General features: G+C 42.0%; 2 protein-coding genes across 3 annotated transcripts in view; one reads left to right on the forward strand and one right to left on the reverse strand.

Moving 5' to 3' along the window:
• Positions 1-3,325: 3,325 nt before the first annotated feature.
• The window catches only part of LOC131886488 (unconventional myosin-XVIIIa-like), an 85,511-nt gene continuing 70,235 nt past the window's right edge, over positions 3,326-18,601 (forward strand). Inside the window, exons 1-3 of one of the 2 annotated variants that reach the window (XM_059234851.1) lie at positions 3,326-3,473; positions 3,870-5,032; positions 5,551-5,676. In XM_059234851.1, coding sequence (XP_059090834.1) covers positions 3,902-5,032; positions 5,551-5,676 — 1,257 coding nt within the window. In that variant the 5' untranslated portion in view covers positions 3,326-3,473; positions 3,870-3,901. Of the gene's footprint in view, positions 3,474-3,543; positions 3,669-3,869; positions 5,033-5,550; positions 5,677-18,601 lie in introns of those variants that run through there. The other variant, XM_059234852.1, reaches the window with a different exon arrangement.
• On the reverse strand, positions 9,755-12,714 carry LOC131886491 (probable chitinase 2). Its single transcript, XM_059234855.1, has 2 exons — positions 11,175-12,714; positions 9,755-10,882 (listed from the first exon to the last, which is right to left on the reverse strand). Exons 1-2 carry the CDS (start codon positions 11,665-11,667, stop codon positions 10,059-10,061), a joined length of 1,317 nt encoding a protein of 438 aa, XP_059090838.1. The 5' UTR covers positions 11,668-12,714; the 3' UTR covers positions 9,755-10,058.

Below are 18,601 nucleotides of genomic sequence, written 5' to 3' on the forward strand. Positions count from 1 at the left end.
TGACCGCCAAGTTAGGCCATAACGTTGAACAAGGAGTTCTCTAGATATGGAGATGGACAGTGCCCAGAGGGCAGACAACGAAAAGGCAATGTGCACTAGCTCTTCAGTAGGTCAAAACACGTGTGCGTTTTTTTTATACCTTGGTGTTCAGATCAATAACATTATCACTAATGTTATTTTCATCATCTTGTCTGGTGATATGTTGTTATCAAAATGGGTTTTTAATGTAAGAACTACCCAGAAATGTAAAAATAGCCAATGCACTACACTATTCTAGTGTTTAATTTCTCCCTTCTTACCACCATTCTATTTATGGTGAATACTTGAACCAAAATCTAGTTGCTTTTGGCAGGTATGCACGCTTTCAGCCTTTAAAAATATAATCTAAAAGTGTTGTGATATATAGTTTGTATGGGATTAACAACAAAGAGTATTTTTGAACAATGAGATAAAAGCGTCCATTGAGAAGTTTTTTGTTACAAAGCTCTTGCAAAAAACTGTGTTGACAGAAATATATCTGATGCATTTAGAAAGAGGTAACTAGATGGCCTTTTTCAAATGCATTTCATAATCAAAAGACAAGGGTAAACTGATCATGTTTTGGTTTTCTTCATTTCTTCCACTTTTCTGAAGAACATTATGATTGATTTGGTTGTAGGCAGGTCACCACGCAGGCCAACAACTTTGTAGTTTAGGCTCATAATATGGAATGGGGTCCCAAGGCCTAATTACAAATACTTCACTTTAGTTAATAGAAAATAGGAGTATGGGTCCACTAGATGGGGTCTGAAATTGGAACCAGGTTGCTGATGGCCATCTGGGGATAGAGTTGAAATTCCCACTGGCTTTCTACAACACTTGTAGAAACTCTGAATGCTCTCTCCAGGTGTCATGAATGCCGTTGACAATCTGGGGACTAATGGCCAATGAAATGATTCATCTTGGTCAGTGATCTGAGAGCAAACAAACTTGGCTTGTCAGTCATATTGGTTATCACATAGAAGACACATAGAAGGACAACACTTTTGAAGGAAATACACAATTGACATTCTGTTACACAGATTCACAGTCATGTCAATAATCTCAACTTGTTCAGGCTGGTCAACCTCTTTCTTAGTTTTAATGAAACCACATCAAGCTCCCTAGGTTGCTTGGGTTCACAAGTCTTGATGACAGGGCTTTGGTCTGTGGATGGCCAAATCCTGGTAAATAAGGATGGGCGGTCTCTGGGCTGCAAAAAGTAAGTCTGCTTGAGTCACAGTTGGGGACACTTTGTCACCAATAAACAAATGGTCATTCATGTCTTTCTCTTCAGTTTTGAGTTCTATATGAATCTTGTGATAAAATGTGTTCAAACGTAGAACAGACAATCAGAGGATATTGGATATTGATATCTTCAATGGCTCTAATCCAGTGTGAGGGGACGGGTCAGGTTGGCCAACTTCTTGAAATGTTTTGACAAAATGGTAGTGAGGTCAACCCAAGGGCGGGTCATTCAGTAATACTAACACAAAATGATTTATAAACGGATTTCACTTCAGATTTCATAGGACCAGAGCACAGTTGCTCCAAATTGAACCCTTTCAATGTCTTGCACCCTTTGATTTTTAGGGTGACTATGTGTCCAGGGTAGAGCCATCCTTGCATTGAATCAAGACAGTAACTCAAGTATAAATACACAAGATTATCCATACTTCATAGACATTGAAGTGTTTTCAATTAAGTAATGATCTCCTTGATATACAACTCTGTCCAAATACCAAATATTTCTGAATTAATTTTGAAAGTCAGAAGAATAAATGAAATACCCACGAACATCAAATTAATCAAAAACAGTCAAATTTTCTTTCAAATCAGTGAAACATTGCGTAAAACGTGCTCAAAAACAAGCACAGATAGAAGATAAACAAGAATCATCTTACTATATGAGTTTAAAGGACACTATGTAGCTCAGACCTACAGTTTGTCTCCTTTTGGATAGAGGGCCATTCCCAGAGTGAGAACCATAGTTTCATAGCAAGTTCCCCAAATTACTTGCAACTTGGTCAAGATAATTCTGAAACAATTTTCTACAAATAATATTATTAACAAAAAAGTATTGACTGATTGTGCTTAGAGCAAATTCTTGCTTCATCATGAAAACCTAATTTGCACTTTTCAGTTGTTGTTCTCAAGACTTGTTCAAAGTCATTTTAAGGATATTTGCATGCCTGGTTGGAAGCACATACTATCAATGGTTACGAAAACGATATTAGTCATATATATTGTTCAGTACTTATGCCAATAATTGAGATTTAAAAATTTCAGCAGCAAAAATTAAGGCTTTACTTGGCGGGAAAGGTTTGGTGATCGCAAAAAAGTGGCGTTTCCTTGCTTTAGTGTCCTTGCCTAAATTTTCAGACTGTGCTTATTTATTCACTTACTGTGCTCATTTCTCTACAAACGACCAACATGCTGATTCAGTCAATTTTGAAGAAGTCTTTGATTGCTTCTATTTTTTACTGTAAACTTTTGCATAGAACTAAAAAGCACAAGGTCAAGATTTGTAGACTGTAGCGAGATACTAATTCGAGTTACTGCGTTAGCTCCAATCCCTTATTAATACCGTTGTATATGAAATACAAAACCAGTACGATGTGAACAACTCTACTCACTGCACCTTGAGTGGCCTTGCGGCCCTCATTGTGTTACAATACTGAAAAGCTTAGAGGATGCAGAGTGTCCTTGACTAAAAAGGTTGGTGTGGCAATTGATCCAGGTATGCGGATGTTTTCTATTCATTTGTGTAGTTCACATAATTAAGGCGAAAAATTCGAGCTGGACTGAATAAAACCCCTTTCAAAGATTGATTAACAACGTCATCCTAAGAAACAAACCTCTTGGCATTAGGGGCCATTATGTTAAAATATCTTCCGTACCTCTGCCCATTCGTTTTAAGCTTCTCAAGCCATCCCATAGGTGTCACTTCCCAAGCCAGGATCCAAGTCACACCGCTCGGACCGCTTGGACCGCTCGGGCCCATCTCCGTGGCCCTCTGGCGTTAGTTTTCCGACAGCCGGATTTTGGCGGCGCTCAGACGTCCGTCGCTGCTAAAGCTCTCCGTCTTGTTGCCGTTGGTGTTGCAGTTGTTGCGGTTGTTGATGGGCTTTAAAGAGATTCGAGTGGACCGCTCCCTCTAGTGGGCCAAGTTCACGGCAGGCCGATTTGGCCAGAAATATCAACATTGCCGATTGTGTGTGGCCTCGGTCTCTCTCTCCTTCTCTCTCTGTGTAGCTCTCTCTCTCTGGCTCGTCGTTCTAATCTTTTTTTTCATGTTTCGCCGTCCCTCGGTTCAAGCCGAGCAAGGAAAATCAGTCAAGTTCGACGGAAAGCTATTCAAAAACACACGACAAACAAAACGCCTCTCGCCCAAATCCAGTCAATCGGGTCCCATCCGGACTTCTAAGGCATCCATTCCATATCTCATATCTCAGGTATTGACAAATTAATCCCGCTACAGTTGACAAGGCCAAACGAATGTCCTTAATATACTTACTTATCTTGCTTCTCGAGAAATCCTGAAACATCCACGTCAAAGCATATATTACTTTGTATAGCCATATTTGGAAGCCGTATAAAAGAGTCGGGTCGTGATATTCAACATATATTTCCCGTGTTTCAACTTTCAAGTGAGTGACACGGAAATGGTTTATCAATGATGGCATATCGTGCGTGCTAACCTAAAAGTGGACTCTACCCTAAAGTCCCGACTCGTTTCGTTTCTGTTCGCTGATTTGACTAAGTCAATATTGACCCCAGGAGTGTAATGCGATTGGTGGGCTCCATCGTGTACGTTTGGACCTACGTTTATTCCTTCTTCTTGTTTCTAGTTGGCCTTTTGAAGGCCGAGGCCCAGTGGAGGATGTTTAACTTCATGAAGAAGGACAAGGGCGGATCCTCAACGGATCAGGATAAAGAGGAAAAGGAGCGGAAGCGACGCGAAAAGAAAAAGAAGCACTCGATGCACTTGGAAGGCTCCAAGATGACCTCGGACGAGCTCCAGCGGTTGGACGAGGTCCGGAAAAGCCTCAAGAAAGTCACTGGCAAGCTCCGGAAAGATAATCACAAGCTACCTTCGGGAATCATCGCCGACTATCGGGATACCTTTGATGCCGGCAACGCCGAGAATGTCCAAACCGGACCGGCCAGTGATAGCAGTTCCACCCACAGTTCTTATTCTAATATCAGCACGGGCGTGTCGGTCGGTCCCTTGGGTATCACTCGACCCACCAGTTTGCCCCCACCCATCCCGCCCTCGCGTGGAATCTTGAAAGGACAGAACTACAACGGAGTGGTCCGATCGGCCAGTACGGCCTTGGACGATCCCTCGATTCTTTTGAAGAACACCCAAGCCAATGAATACCTGTATGAAGGACGGAACAAATCGCCAAAGAAAAGTCCCAAAGCGGTCGCCAACACGCCGATGAACGAATCGGCCGATCGAGAAGTGCCGTACGTGAGTGTGCCGCCCACCATCAAAGTGCGGGCTCATGCCGACCACGTGAGTCCCGTTCATCCCAGCTCGTCATCTACTACCTCACCAAAGAAACCGTTGCCGGCGTTGACGTCCCACGAATTGAAGATCATGCTCACGGGTGAAAACATCGGATTGGGTCAACGACCCCTTTCGACGGACTTCTCCATCCAACTCCCGGGTTTGGGCGTGGAAGAGTTGGATCGTGATGTGCGTGAAGTGTATATAACCCCAACGAACATCGATAGTGATACCGAAGATGCCCTGGGCACGTATGGATTGACTTTGAAACGAGTGCTTCTGTGTCAAACCGGAGGCCAGGCCCGGAATGAGCCCGGCCAGCCTGTGTTGATCATTGAAAGCAGTGATCTCGCTTCGGGTATTTACCCGGGTGATCAAGTGATGGCTGTCAATGGCATTGATGTGAGTGAAATGAACCGTGAAGCCGTGAACGAAATCTTCAAAGAATTGAATAAAGTCAGTGCGCTGAGTGGAGGTACGAAGAGTCTAACGATCAAGGTAAGTCAAGAGACAGAGATAGCCTGCTGATGATTGAAATAAGGTCAAGAGGGTATCTGCCAAGGCCAGGAATTGGAGCGTGAATCTCTTCGACCCCGAGGAGGCTTTTTTTGTGTGAAAATCCTCGAGTTTCTTGACAATATGTAGATAGCGATGGGGGAATGAGATTGGGCTTCAATTTTCCGAAGCAAGGAAAAAAAAGAGAGACTTCAGTCGAAATGCCAAGCATTGGCAGGAGGGGGAAATAGAACATGATGTTCAGATCTCGATCTGTCTCGTGTGGGCGAGAATGAGTTGGACCCTAAAATCAGAAATTTCTCAAGAGTTTTTCCCCGCGACTTTGACGGAAAAAGTACGTATGTAGGAAGTCCATAAAGAGATCAGATGAGCGTGGGCTTGATGATTCGCTGATGATATCCCAACCCTATTTCGTTTCTCACTAATCATGAGGCTTAATCATTTGAGAACGGCCCAAATGATGAATCAAGTACAAATCAATAATCGAGTTCTTCTTTTAGGTGAAATCTATCCCGGAACTTTGGGATTTGGGAAATCGTGTGGTAAAGAAGCATGTCAAATCTGATGAATTGGCTCAAACCCATGGCGTCAAGCGATCCGAGGCACAGAGATTTAAGATTCATAAGGTAAGAAACGATCTCGCCTTATTTAGAAACACAAATATGTACATTTGAGCATGCTGAGTGTGCATTGAGGGAAAAAAAGGTAATCGTGATTGAGCTAGAAGCTTGGACCGTTCGCAAAATTCATTAAACATTCATGAATTCGTCCTCACGTTGCAAGAGCTTTGGCATGAGTTGCCATTTCGATTGCAAAAGCATTTGCTGGATGATGAGCCTGTTTTTAGGGTCATTTACTAACGGATGTGCGTACCGCTGATGCCAAGGTGTTTAATTACGACAATTGCCCCAGTCCAATCAATGACTGATCCAAAATCCCCAGGGAGACTCTGAACATCTGGCTTTCGTCCAAGAGATTGAAAAGTTGGGGAGAAATGAGATGAAGTTCGTGTGAGATGGGTGATTGACATACTTTCAAAGAAAACATGCCATTGCGTCAACAACTGGCAAAATCCAAAGCACCCGCCCCTACGTATACTCCCACAAATTTTCGACTCCCCCGATCGTTGTTTTCTTTGATCAAGCCGAGTTCGTTGGCACACAAAGCAAAGTCAAATTGAACGTTCACAGTGTTTTAAAAAGGACAATTGTTCTTGGCATACCAAAAACTTCTACCCAGAGAGCAATCGTACACAGCTACTCAGTTATGGTGTGTGTTCGAGCAAAAACATTATTGTCACCTCCCGGATGGGACTTTTTCGAAACCGCTCTAGCTTGAACCAGATATGTTTATTTATTTTGTCGAGAGCTCTTTGGAGACAGATTTCAGGTTTGGTCGCTAAGGTCTCCTCCCTGCATTATTACTACAAGCGAGCATGCACTTTGAGATGACAAGCCCTGCACTATCTCGGTCCACTCGGACTACTTTCAAGGGAGACAAAGCAGGCCTGGAATTGCGTAAGAGGGCCAGAATTTCCCTGCCTTGAGGGCCTCTTCGGGCTCTTCCTCTTAAATCTCGACTTGCTTCTGACTTGGTTCTCAAACTTGAACAAAGCGCCAATCCAGCCATTCTACGTACATTCATACATGTGTGGCTTTGAAGCTCTATTGCCTGGCCAATGAACTGGAGGAGCAAAGCATGTATTGGGATGGAATCGTATCTGGTGGAGGGTATGTCGTCTTCATGGTAAATTGCTTTGGGAAATGTAATCTTATCCCCCACGACCAAAAAAACGCGATGAAAAGCTCCAATTCACCAATTCATCGTTGTGTTGAAGCTAGCTTCGAATTTCAAACAATATTGCGATGAGGCAAGGATACACCAAAAAGTCTTGTGAATATTTACCTGTTTTGGTGATGCGTGGAGCATGTTTTTTTTTTAAATATCTGGCTTGGGTTTCCGTTCTCGATCCCAAATTAGGAGCCTTCAACTTGATTTAGAGAGAGACGGTTTTTGAGTCCATTATATGCATGTTGCTATTGAAAAAGAATGTCTAGAATAGATTTCCTCATTTCGTCAAGTGGTTTCAAGGAGAGCGATTCAGTGATTTCTGACGGAGATTAGAATTTATCATCAAGCGGAAGTGCAGTTGGAAGGCGAGGGCAGTAATTAAAATCGCAAATCGCATTTTCTTGAGCTGAGGGTATTGCTTATAAAACTGATATTAGAGTTTAATCGCAATCCACTGAACATCGATCGTAGAAAAGAACGAAAATATTGTCCGCAATGTATTAGCAAAAATAACTTGCACAAACCTTGGAGGGGTTAATGACGACAAATTGGAACTTTGATTTATTATGAAGATGTACTTAATGTTGGAAATGTTCACGCGTTTCGCAATCTCTTCCAGCTCGTCAAAAGTTTGAATGTCAAAGTCCTTTCAAATTTGTATGAATTCACGCGTCGGTCATTCATGTCTAAGCCATTATGAGTTGGCATGACTCTGTGATAAAAGCTTGGGCTGGGTGTTAATGATGATAAAACGAAACTAATTAAGGGCCCTCGAACACCTCTGCCAATTTGAGTTCTGATATCCGGAAGTTGATCTTGTCGTCAATGGCGATGTCGTGGCCATTGTTTCTTCCAAAAATGACGCCTCTTCTCGGTTTAAGACGTGTGAAGGAAGATCCTACTTTTGAAGTCTCGGTTTACCTACTACAATCGAGGCGCTCTTGCATTTCTTAATGGAAGCAAGGCTGAAAAAGTGTTATTAATTGGACCCACTGATTACAGCACGTATAGAGGAAGTCTGATTAGTTATGTTCCGATTCATTTCCTCCCAAATCTTAACCCATCACTATCTTGTCGATTAGGCCGTTGGATAAGAATACGATTTTTTTTTTACCGAAGTTGGATCCAAAAGTTGTACCTTGTAAGTGGGTGGGTTGATCCATGTGAGTCAGTTCTTGGGAGCCAAATCTGCTATCACAAGGTTCGACCTTGGATTCTCATCGCCAATTCAACAATAGACACGGCGAACCATAAGGCGCATCATCATCCTTCCAAGGACTTCTTGCCAATGTAGGCCAAATTTTGCGCTCACTTTGAGGCTGACTTATATGATGCACTTGGGTGCCAAAGAGGTCCACGGTGTTGCCAATCCTTTGGCCATGAGCTAGATGGTTCATATCATTAGTAATGACAAGAACCTGATTAGGGTTGAGGAGTGATAGTTGCTGGCAGAGATTCAGCTTTCGGTGTAAGCATCCTGTTCAAGATATTAATAGGAAGTGAGCTCGACGTCTCGCTCGAAATATGGCCAAATCATCTCCAACTCCTTTTGAAGCCTTGAATTCCGTCCTGATCCCTCGTGAAGTGTCATATTCTCTCTTGAATGGGCTTTAGCTTCAAAGTTCAAGCTACTGGAGAAGATGGTACACTATCTTTTGCTTTAAGGGCTATTCCATCGGATACTTCCTCATTCGGTTCGCCCAACATTCAATTGCAATCTTGGCATCTCCGGAATAGTTTTACGTCAGGAACGTGAGCCGTTTGCAATCTACAGATATCACCGTCTCCCACCTCAAATTGGGGAAGGGAAATATTCATTTGGGATCTGGAAGTAGAGAGCAACAATCACCGCTTTATTTCCTTGATGAGCTTTGTCTTAATTTAGGACCGAGAATGGTGCCTTGCACATCCTCATTCCCGCGTCAAGTTTGAAGTTTGGGAGTTTGAGCTGGAAGAAAAAATGGGACTTTAATAACCGACGTCTCGGAGTCCTTAGGCATTGTTAGACGTTTTCAAGACTTTTTTCTACCAATCTGAGCGCTTGCTTTGCATCATTTGCCTGGATAATGTCAACCTTGAACTTGTCTTAAAAAAATTTCCTCCCAAAGAGAGGAGGTAATGAATAGGAAAAAACATGCGCTGTTTGTATGTGAATTCAAGGTATCTATCTGATTCATATTTGGCGTCCCTCCCTTCCTGAATCAATTTGAATGCCAATAAAGATCCACTTGCTGGATCGAACAAACCTGCTCAAAGTTGGTTACGTGGATGCCCCCCAAAAATTGGCAATGTTGCATGATCTCCGTGAACCGCGACCAGAACTCATTTCCTGACAAACTAATCGTTTTATTGGAGCTTTTATCTTGAATTCACCGAGTGGAAGTTACAAATGTCGAGGCCAAATAAAGTAAGGGCTGTGGATACAAAACGTAGCTGTACTCTAATTTCCGAGTTGAAATTCGCATTCATCACAAGTTCAGGAAATATGGCGGATTAGAATTGTGCGGACCAAAAGTGAACTTCCATCCTTGATCATTTTGAAGCGGATAAAGTCGTGTCGAAAGGATTTGGCGCCTCTTTGATTGTCAAGATCTAGAAATTGGCCTCCGTTACTTGTTTTTGGTTGGATACACATCGCTCCTCAAGCCGTGAACGAAATGTTGAAACAATCTAGCCCCTATCCTACCTTGCATCATTATGCATTCCTATGGAATTTGTTTCAGAGACTCTACTTTTTTGACAGTCATTAACGCATATAGTCGCATTTCCTTAGATTGTGACTTCATATCCTTCACTTTTTCGACCAGACTTCAAGCAACCCTCAAGTAGGCATGGTTTACAATATTTACCGCACTAGTAGTCACTTCCTTGGTTTTTGTTCTTTTTGCCTATGAGAATAATGACGGTGGACAATGAGTCGCTTCTTCCATTTATTGTTATATGTATCACTGTACTTATTTATAGCGAATATGAGAGACGTTTGGAAGTCTGTTTCTGAATGTAACCTCGGCAGTTTTTTTTGCGTTTTTCGCGAACTCATGGTTGACATTTTGATGAGAAAAGCTGTCAACCTTGACAATTTAAAAAACAAGACCAAAGTGAGATGTAAAAATGTGGCAATGTAATAGTGTCTCTTTTTTCATCTTCTGAGAAATCAATTGTGGTTTGACGATTGGTCCTCGTAATCGAGAATGTTTAACAAAAAGAGAAGCTTGAATCACAGTTGGAATAGAGAGTAGACGGAAAAAACGAAAGAAGTCAACACTAGAGCACTCACACTAGACACACTTGTGGCTGCACTTAATCCTTCTGACCTTTTGTAAAGAGCCTTGTTGATAGTACGAAGCAACGGGAATCTCGGACCACCGCAATTCCCTCGGAAGTCATCCGTGTCAATCGACCAGATCATGACTCCGGCCAAGTTATTGTCATAGGCGTATTCAGACTTCACACGGATCGACTCCTCGTTGTCGTAACTAACCCACTTTGTATCCTTGTACATATGAGGAGCTTTGTGTTCCTCGTTCCATACGGTAGTCCAAGGGTTATCCTGCTCCATGAGCTCTTCACAGATCTCGTTATAGCCCAGGAACCCATCCTCTCGGGTATAAGGACCTTGGAAAGACGTGGTCTTGGTCTTCGAGCCAAGATCGTGGTCATGAGGATTCATCAAAGTGAATGCACGCCCATAGAATGGCACACCCATGACCGTCTTCTCGGCAATAGCACCCTTCTTCATTAGGTATTTGATGGTGTAGTCCACGTTCAAGGTGAGATCAAGACCAGTTTCGCCGGCCCGACTGAACAAAGGACTGTTGTGTCCGGCAACTCGATCCCATTTACCGTGATAATCGTAGCACATGATGTGGACAAAGTCGAGGTATTTGTACATGAGAGGAATGTCGTAGGAAATGTCGATGGTGGCCGCAGCTGCTCCAATGGCCGCAGTGAGCAAATAGTTGTGGCTTTCAAACGCGGCTTTCAAATCACGGATGAGATCGATGAAGTTGTTTTTGTCCTCGGCGATTCCTCCTCTCTTGGCTGCAAAATAAGTGGACAAACATCGTGATTGGAGAATAGTTTACGAATCGTATTCCATTGACTTTTCACTTTGTCACTGTTCACTACCTCCGTGTTATGTAATAAGTAGAGTATATTTCTAGAATACGGCTTGCCTTCTCTCTCGTTAGTCCTTTTATCTATCCGACTATCTTTGCTTCTTTTGCAGGTAAGCAGTTTTGAAAGAACCGTCTCTTGATGGATGGTGACATAATCAGCAAATTCTCGGTAGTTCAGAGGGGATAACACGCATGATTCAATCAATCGTTCTTACCTGGATACTCCCAATCAAGATCGAGTCCATCAAAGTTATGTTGCTGCAAGAACTCAACCACACTTTGAACGAACACTTTTCGCTTCTCAGGATCTGCGGCTAGATCAGAATACTTCTTGCTGCCCTCGTTCCATCCACCAATAGCTAAAGTCACTTTCAGGTTAGGATAGGCATGCTTCAGTTCCGTGGCTTTTCGGAATCCAGCCAAGCCGTAGTTCTCCTCCAAATCCATCCAAGGGTCCAGGGATTTAATGGAGGAAGTTTCGGCATCCAGACCGGCGAAACTGTAGATCAGATTCGTGCACAAAGCCGGATCGATATCGTCTGGCGTGAATTTTCCATCTTTGGGCCTGTATGTGGCCCATGTGCCCCAATAGCAAACCACTTGCTTGTTGTGACCATTCACTGTGTTGTAGTCACTTAATCCTTTACTAGCGCTCACCACAACGATAGTTAGAACCAAAGCCAATCCAACACTCGAAACGAACTTCATGGTCAGGCGAAGCCCAAGATATTTGTGTATTTGTATTTTGAAACGTCCTACTCCTCTCCTCGGCGAGAGAAATTTGAGCGAGAGAAATCAAGTGTGTAAGTGAGTGTGTGTGCGTATGCGGGGGTTGACTACGGACGGATGCCCTTCTTGGGGGCGTCGTGCTCACTTTCGTTTTCACTTCTTCACGGCCCTCGGCAGTTCCTGACTTGCAACTTTCAGGCAGCGATGTGACCAGTTCTGGTACCAAATTCAAACTGAAGCCGATACCTCTCCTGGATAGCAAGAAACACACTAGCCGAATATCCAGTTCGCTTCCACAAAGGGAACCGGGAGAAGGGACTCTTCAGTCTCACATGTACTGGTTGTTCATTTCATCCGTAGTACGTACGTACGTACGTACCACTGGGTGGGCATGTGTGTAGTACTATGGCTTGGTGGCCTGGTTCAGCCCCTTCCATCCCTGTGCTCTGCTTTGTGCTTTGCTTTGCTGAAGGCGCGGCCACGGTTGTTGATGATGGTCGGCCATGCATTGCGTGCTTGAACAACCTGGAGGGATCACTTGGACACAAGGAAGGAAGTGGGGAAGGATGGATGGAACGGAGAGGAGAAGGATAATGTCCTGGTTTGAGAGTCTTGATCAGTTCTGCCTCCTTGGGTCGCGAGAACAATCTCAGACACCCGCATCACGTGTCTTGAACTCTCACCTCGGTCGGTTCACCCTGTTTCTCTTGGTTATACCGGTGCATATCCAGTACGTTCATATCCTGCTTCTCCCGGACCCAAAAATCGGGACTATGCAAATGCAATCCTTTGGCTTGGTTGAACGGAAGGAGGGAAGGATGCTACTTTTTCTAGGAAGCCGTGGCGTGTTCTGGCGAGTAAATGGGTAAATGCAATAGTTTTTGCTATGTAAACATGTTCTAGAATCGTTCTCATGGGTTTTGGAAGCGATTTTCTTATCTGAGTTGTGTTGGAGAGTTTGGAGCTTCTAGTGTTGTATTGCCTAGTATTAGATAAAGTCGTTAGCCCCTCTACGTGGTACACATGTTTTGTTGTCGATGAAATCGTTATTTTGACAAACAAATCTTATCAATTCAGGGTAGCCAAAATTTGTTAAAAAGCGAAATTGAACGATAAAATCATTCGATTTTTCTGGCCCATGTCTGAAGTCGCTGGTCAATCAGCATGGTTACTGGAAAATACTTTTTATATTTTGTTTATTTTTGGAATGATCCGTTTGCGTCTTCAGTAATGTGTGTGAATATTTCAGTTGAGTACGAAAGTTGATTGATAGCACTGGAAGAGTACAGCAAGTTAATGTTTTGACTCATTTTAGCATTAGTTTGACACTTCGATATACGTCTTTTGATTAGAGCACATCAGTTTTAGAATCAAGTGAATCACTATGGATTCTTGAAATGTTAAGCCTCGTTTTTCTGGTTGGTGTCCTGTACTTTCTTTTTATGATATTTTCAAAGGGAGGCAAGACACTTATAAACATACATAAGTGTGTCCTAGCATTCAACCGAAAGATTGGTCTCTTTTTTATTACAAATGCCTCAAGTTTTGTCTTGGAATGAACAAAAAGCAATATTTTTGCATCCCTCTAAATGAACATGCAAGATTGCTCTTTCTTCTTGTTTTGCATTATCGTTATAGGGCAAATTCCTTCATTTGGGCACCAAGCAACAACGAACGGTTACAACACTCTTTGTTTTTTCTTTGTCCAAAATCTCCTGACTTGTTGCATTATTATTGGTCTTTTGATTCTCACAACCTCACCTATCCCCCTGCATCTCAGAGATTTTATTAGCCCTGAACCTTCTCGAGCACTCCTTGGCAGAAAAGCTAAGAACGTTTTATTTTTCGATGATATGACTCACATTTACGCACCTTGCATGGTGGAAAGGAAGCATAGCTATATTTTTTGACATATTTGTATTGCTTGATTGATTTAGTGAAATAGAGATCGTCTCAAAAGTCGACTAAAGCCCCTGGATAAACCTTACCTTCTCGTGCAAACATTCATGCCAAGGTGGAAATGAGCTTGAATCTCAGAGCAATTGTTTGTATCATTTCCAAATTGTCGAGGATCCAAATTTTTGGATCCAGATCGACTGACTTGGGATTTGGGAACCCTTGGGATTCTTTACTGACCTTTATCAATGTTGTTTTTTCGAAACGTACTTTAATGGAAACTGGTATCTTTTAGTTCAAATACACATCGATTGATAAGTATCTTAAGATCAAATACTCATATTAAGCATTAAAAATCCTAGGACAAGTAATATCAAGACGAAACTAACATCAATTACGAACGATTTGTTTCCATCGTTTAAGTACAGTAAATGAAAAGCTACTACTCCTGAATTTGCTGGGGTTTTAAGTCTTTACAATCAACATTTGGTTTTGGTTCCAGGTAGTTCTTCTTCGTTTTCGTTTATCCTGATTGCCTTGTATCTGAGAGAAGATATTTCTATTGCTCCCCTTGGCAACCCGTCTTATCTTAGGTACCCAATATGTCTTGAATTGATTCAGATTGTTATTGTCAGAAATAGATCCAGGGTAAAGGGGGGTGTATTACAATTGCTCAGAATATTTCAAATAACCCCTTTTTACTAAACACACATAGCTTTGCGCTCATGGGAGTGCTTGCAGTACACCGTAGGCACCCAATTTGGATACCCAAGCTAGTGTTATACCTTTATGGCGTCTAGGTACATATTGTTTCCATGCAACAAGCTAAATGATAGCACAACCGAGACCAAAGTATCAGACTCAATTCCCAGAATTCACAGCCCTCAAAGTCTGGTTGAGCACCACAGAGCGTTGATTCTAACTTCTAACTTCGGGGGATGGTATTTTTTTCCACTTGCCAGACTGGACGATTCTAGATCACTAGGGGCGTTGGCTGGTTATCCCCCTGCCCTATCCAATGAGCAATGTTAAGCACTCATGTTGCTCGTTGGTTTGGCGTTTCTGTTGCTTGGTTGGTTGGTTGCTTGGTTGGTTGTAAGTACTACACACATGCACACACTCTCTAAGGGCTGAACGTTCTTTATCTGATGAGCGCCTCGTGGAAATGCCGGTTAACGTTCGCGTCTGGTTGTCCATTGACCTTGAAATGGCTGGAAAAGTCCGACCATAGGAAACACAACGATCTCTGAGTCAGAGCTGTGTGATGTATATTTTTTGACAGAATGGTATTACACATGTGCAAGTGATAACCATGGCGAACGTATGAATCATCTGCCTTAGAATCGGCAAATTTCGATACAGCACGGCCTTTGAAAATGACATTTAATGTCAAGCAGGATTGAGGCTCATGAATGTTTTATATCTGGCGCAATACCGGGGTTTGAATTAGATAATATATTATTCTTTTTGATTTGATAGGCTTATGACCCGGAAAACTCCAAAATACGAAATATTACACTAATGGGAGGTTTGAAAAGGGAAAGTAATATGAAAATAACAATTGAAAAAGGGTGGTACCGATGTGGCTAAAAATAACTTGTTTTTTGTTGGAAACCCTTGGACAATCCGATGTACTTTTCGAAATTTAGCTTTAAATATCAATTAGCTCAGAACATGGCAACAACTTGAACGAGGTTTTGCCTCAAAATGGGCTTGTAGTTCTAAAGGACTTTTTCTTTGTCACTGACTGAAAGCTTAGCCGTAAAAAGCCCTTTGGTGAAAATCAAATTGTTGTTTTTTTTTAAATCGAGATGTTGGTTTTATGGTTTTTTTTTTGTAGGAGCAAGAAATTGAAATTAAAACTCATGACCAAGTCTATGAAAGGATTTTCGATCTTGCTGTTTGAGACTAGTGCTTGCGCAAACAGAGTGACATTTTGAAAAAAAGTAGCGAATTGCATGTAACCATCTTGCTAAAGGTTAAGAAATTAATTTTGCATACTTTGTTATTGCTTTAATTTTTGTTTGGAGGTCAATTGCCTAACGCTTCCATTGATCACCACTCAGGTCGAATAACCTTGGTCTTAAGCGATAGTCTTCTATATCCTCTAAAACATACACCTCTTAAAACTGTTTTTTTTTTCGTCCACGGAAGTATCTTTTTAAAGTGAAGCGGGGAAGAAGTAGTTGTTCCATATTCCTGCACAATTTAAATTGCTCTGACTTCTTGACCACTACTTATGACTGGCGTAATTGTACATGCAAGAATACATATTTTTATGTTTTCATGTTTCTAACCGATGTTTAGGAATGTTTTCCCACTAAAGTCGCGTCATGGGTTTTCAAATATTTAATCTAACAAAGAATTTGAATTCACATTGTGCACGCCTGAACGCAGGGTCCATTGGGTATCATTTGCGGGAATTGTTCTAGTTCATGTTAAAACTTAACAGGAGTTCATCTAATACGTAGAATCGTCGGAGAGGTATCGGCAAAAGGGGGCTCCGTTCAACACGAAATCTGCCTGTAATATCTTTAATTGCTTGTTATTGGCTTTGTGTATTGGCAAATGGCACAAACAATTCCCTTTTCTAATGCTCAAGGTGTGCTTGACGCCTGGTTTGGAACAAAGGCCGAGGTGACACATAAAGAAAAAAGCAATGAGATAACGTTCATATCGTCCTTTGGGCGTTGCTTTACTCCATGGTTGGAAGTCTTTCCCAATGATCTAGGGGGCATATGACAGGGAGATATCGTGTGAAGCTCCGTTATGCCTGTTCGATCTTATTTAGCTCTCATGCGGCCATTGGGGCCCATATTGGAGACGTATACTCTTAGTGGAACTGAACCGTAGATATATGTAAGGTTTCCATCTCAAACCGATCCAAGGGTTTACAAGTGCGATAGACCCATTGCACACCTTCGTCAATATATATACCTTTGTTCTCAATTGTTCTCCAAGACATTTACCAAGTCGACAACGTCTCGATGATCGTTTAAGTAGGACGGCTTGTCCATTTCATAGGGATCAAAAGTCGTATCCTATAATTTCTTATTTTATCCATTTACTCAATCATAAACTCGATCTAATTCATTTGCTCGTCTTGAGTGCCATTTGAATTTCTACGGCAAGCTGAGTTAGTGTCAGCAGCATAAAATTAGACCTTGCTGGGCAAATGAGAGAAGCTTGTAAGGACCATTTCTACCTAGTCAAACAAGTTTTGTTTCTTATGTGAATGATTGAGGACGTTATTTTGGAATCAAAAATTTGAGCTGTTCTGAAATAACTGCCATCTTGAGATAACGCTAGATGGCGCGCCATTCCATTGACTTGATGTGCCGTTACTAAAACTTCATCTACCGGGCAAAAAATGAAACAATTGTTTTTCGCAAATGCTAAAGGGGTGTGGTCTTTGAAGATTCGCGGGCAGGTTCTGAAAATATTTTCTATGACCTCAATGTAAAGACCATTTATTCGATAAATGGAGAGTCATATTTCTCAGCTTGAAGAGTGTATGTGTTCACGTAGATGAGAAAGAAGGTAAAGAACCTGAATCAAAGAAGGCTATAAACTAATTGACTAAAACCGAGGCTTTCCATAAGTATGTATATGTTCTCCTCCTAAATCCATAACGGGTCCATCACAAATTACGATCCGCAACATAGTCATGCCTAAACCCCTTCCTTCATATGAATAATAAAACAAGCTCTCAATCATTTTGACTAATAAAGTAGCTACTTGTCTGGACTACCACATCACAGCTCAATTAATCTCGTTTATCATTTGGTTTACACAACATTCTATCTACGTCGAACTTGGATTTTTTCGGCCACAATGAAAGGCACGGAAAGAATTGCGTCGCCATGGCCAGATCAAACCACTCTAGTGTTACGTGAGCTTCTATTGCATCTTACCTTTGTGTTCGTTTCAAAGTTACGTTGAAGCCTCTACAACGTCCAGTGCGTACACTACATACCTACGTACATACATACACAAACGGATTGCAGTCGTGCATGCATTGCTGTGACAGAGTCCGACTCATATGATACTGATTTATCGTCTGCTCAGTGCTCACTCAATCCCATCGAATCGACTTGTGATGTGCTTGAGATCTTGAAATCGTCCCTTTAACCATGCCGAGTGGGACGCTTGTTTTTTGCAACATTTTGACGGTTAAAAAACGACCGTTTGGATCACTGAACCGTTGTTTCCGTTGTCATCTTACAACGGAAAGAAATTCTCACCCTCTCTCCAGAACGGATGTTAACTATTATTCCATCACTTGATTCTTGCTTTTTTGTTGTAGTAGCATGTTTGTCAGTTAAAGAGGTCCTTTTGGGGCCTTGACAAGTCGGAATGTTGATCATTTCCAAAAAAGGTCACTTGAAGGGGTCAACTTTCCATTTTACTGGGAGCTCAGGACTCGAGCGCTGATTTAGCTACCGTTTAATACCCATGGTCGTGATTTTGGAGCTTTATTTGTGGCCACCTAGAAACCATTCCCAGTGGAATGCCACGAACCGGGAAACGGGATTTCTTTTCTTACGGAATCAAAGTTTTGAAATTCTGTAACCCTTTTGTAAATGCACTTCCTCCCATCTGTAAAAGATTTTGTAGGAAATATTGGCAATCGTTTTGAAAACGTGTTTCATCCGCCTGGATCACGTGTTACGAGAAAATGAACGGGTCTAGAACAAAAAGCATTGCACCCATGGGATTGCAGTGGGTCCCAATGAGCGGATAATGCCCAAGCTCGTCTCATTATTATGTTCTTCCTGGAGTTAATCTCCCGTGTTGAAGAAGACGAAAAGCTCATTCCCTTTGCTAAATAACTTCGATCCTCTGTCTTCATTCTCTCCTGGTTTTGGTTGGTATCGAGGAACTGCATTCCTGAGGTGAAACATTGGATGAAAGAGCATGAAGAACATGAGTGTGCTTCTATTGAGTTGACGAGAGAAAAGGTGGTAAATTGGCTTGGAAGAGAAAATCTCGAGGATTTTCGCTCTAGTTGAGCATG

The sequence above is a fragment of the Tigriopus californicus genome, chromosome 9 (genome assembly GCF_007210705.1).
Source record: "Tigriopus californicus strain San Diego chromosome 9, Tcal_SD_v2.1, whole genome shotgun sequence".
Lineage (NCBI taxonomy): Eukaryota > Metazoa > Arthropoda > Copepoda > Harpacticoida > Harpacticidae > Tigriopus > Tigriopus californicus.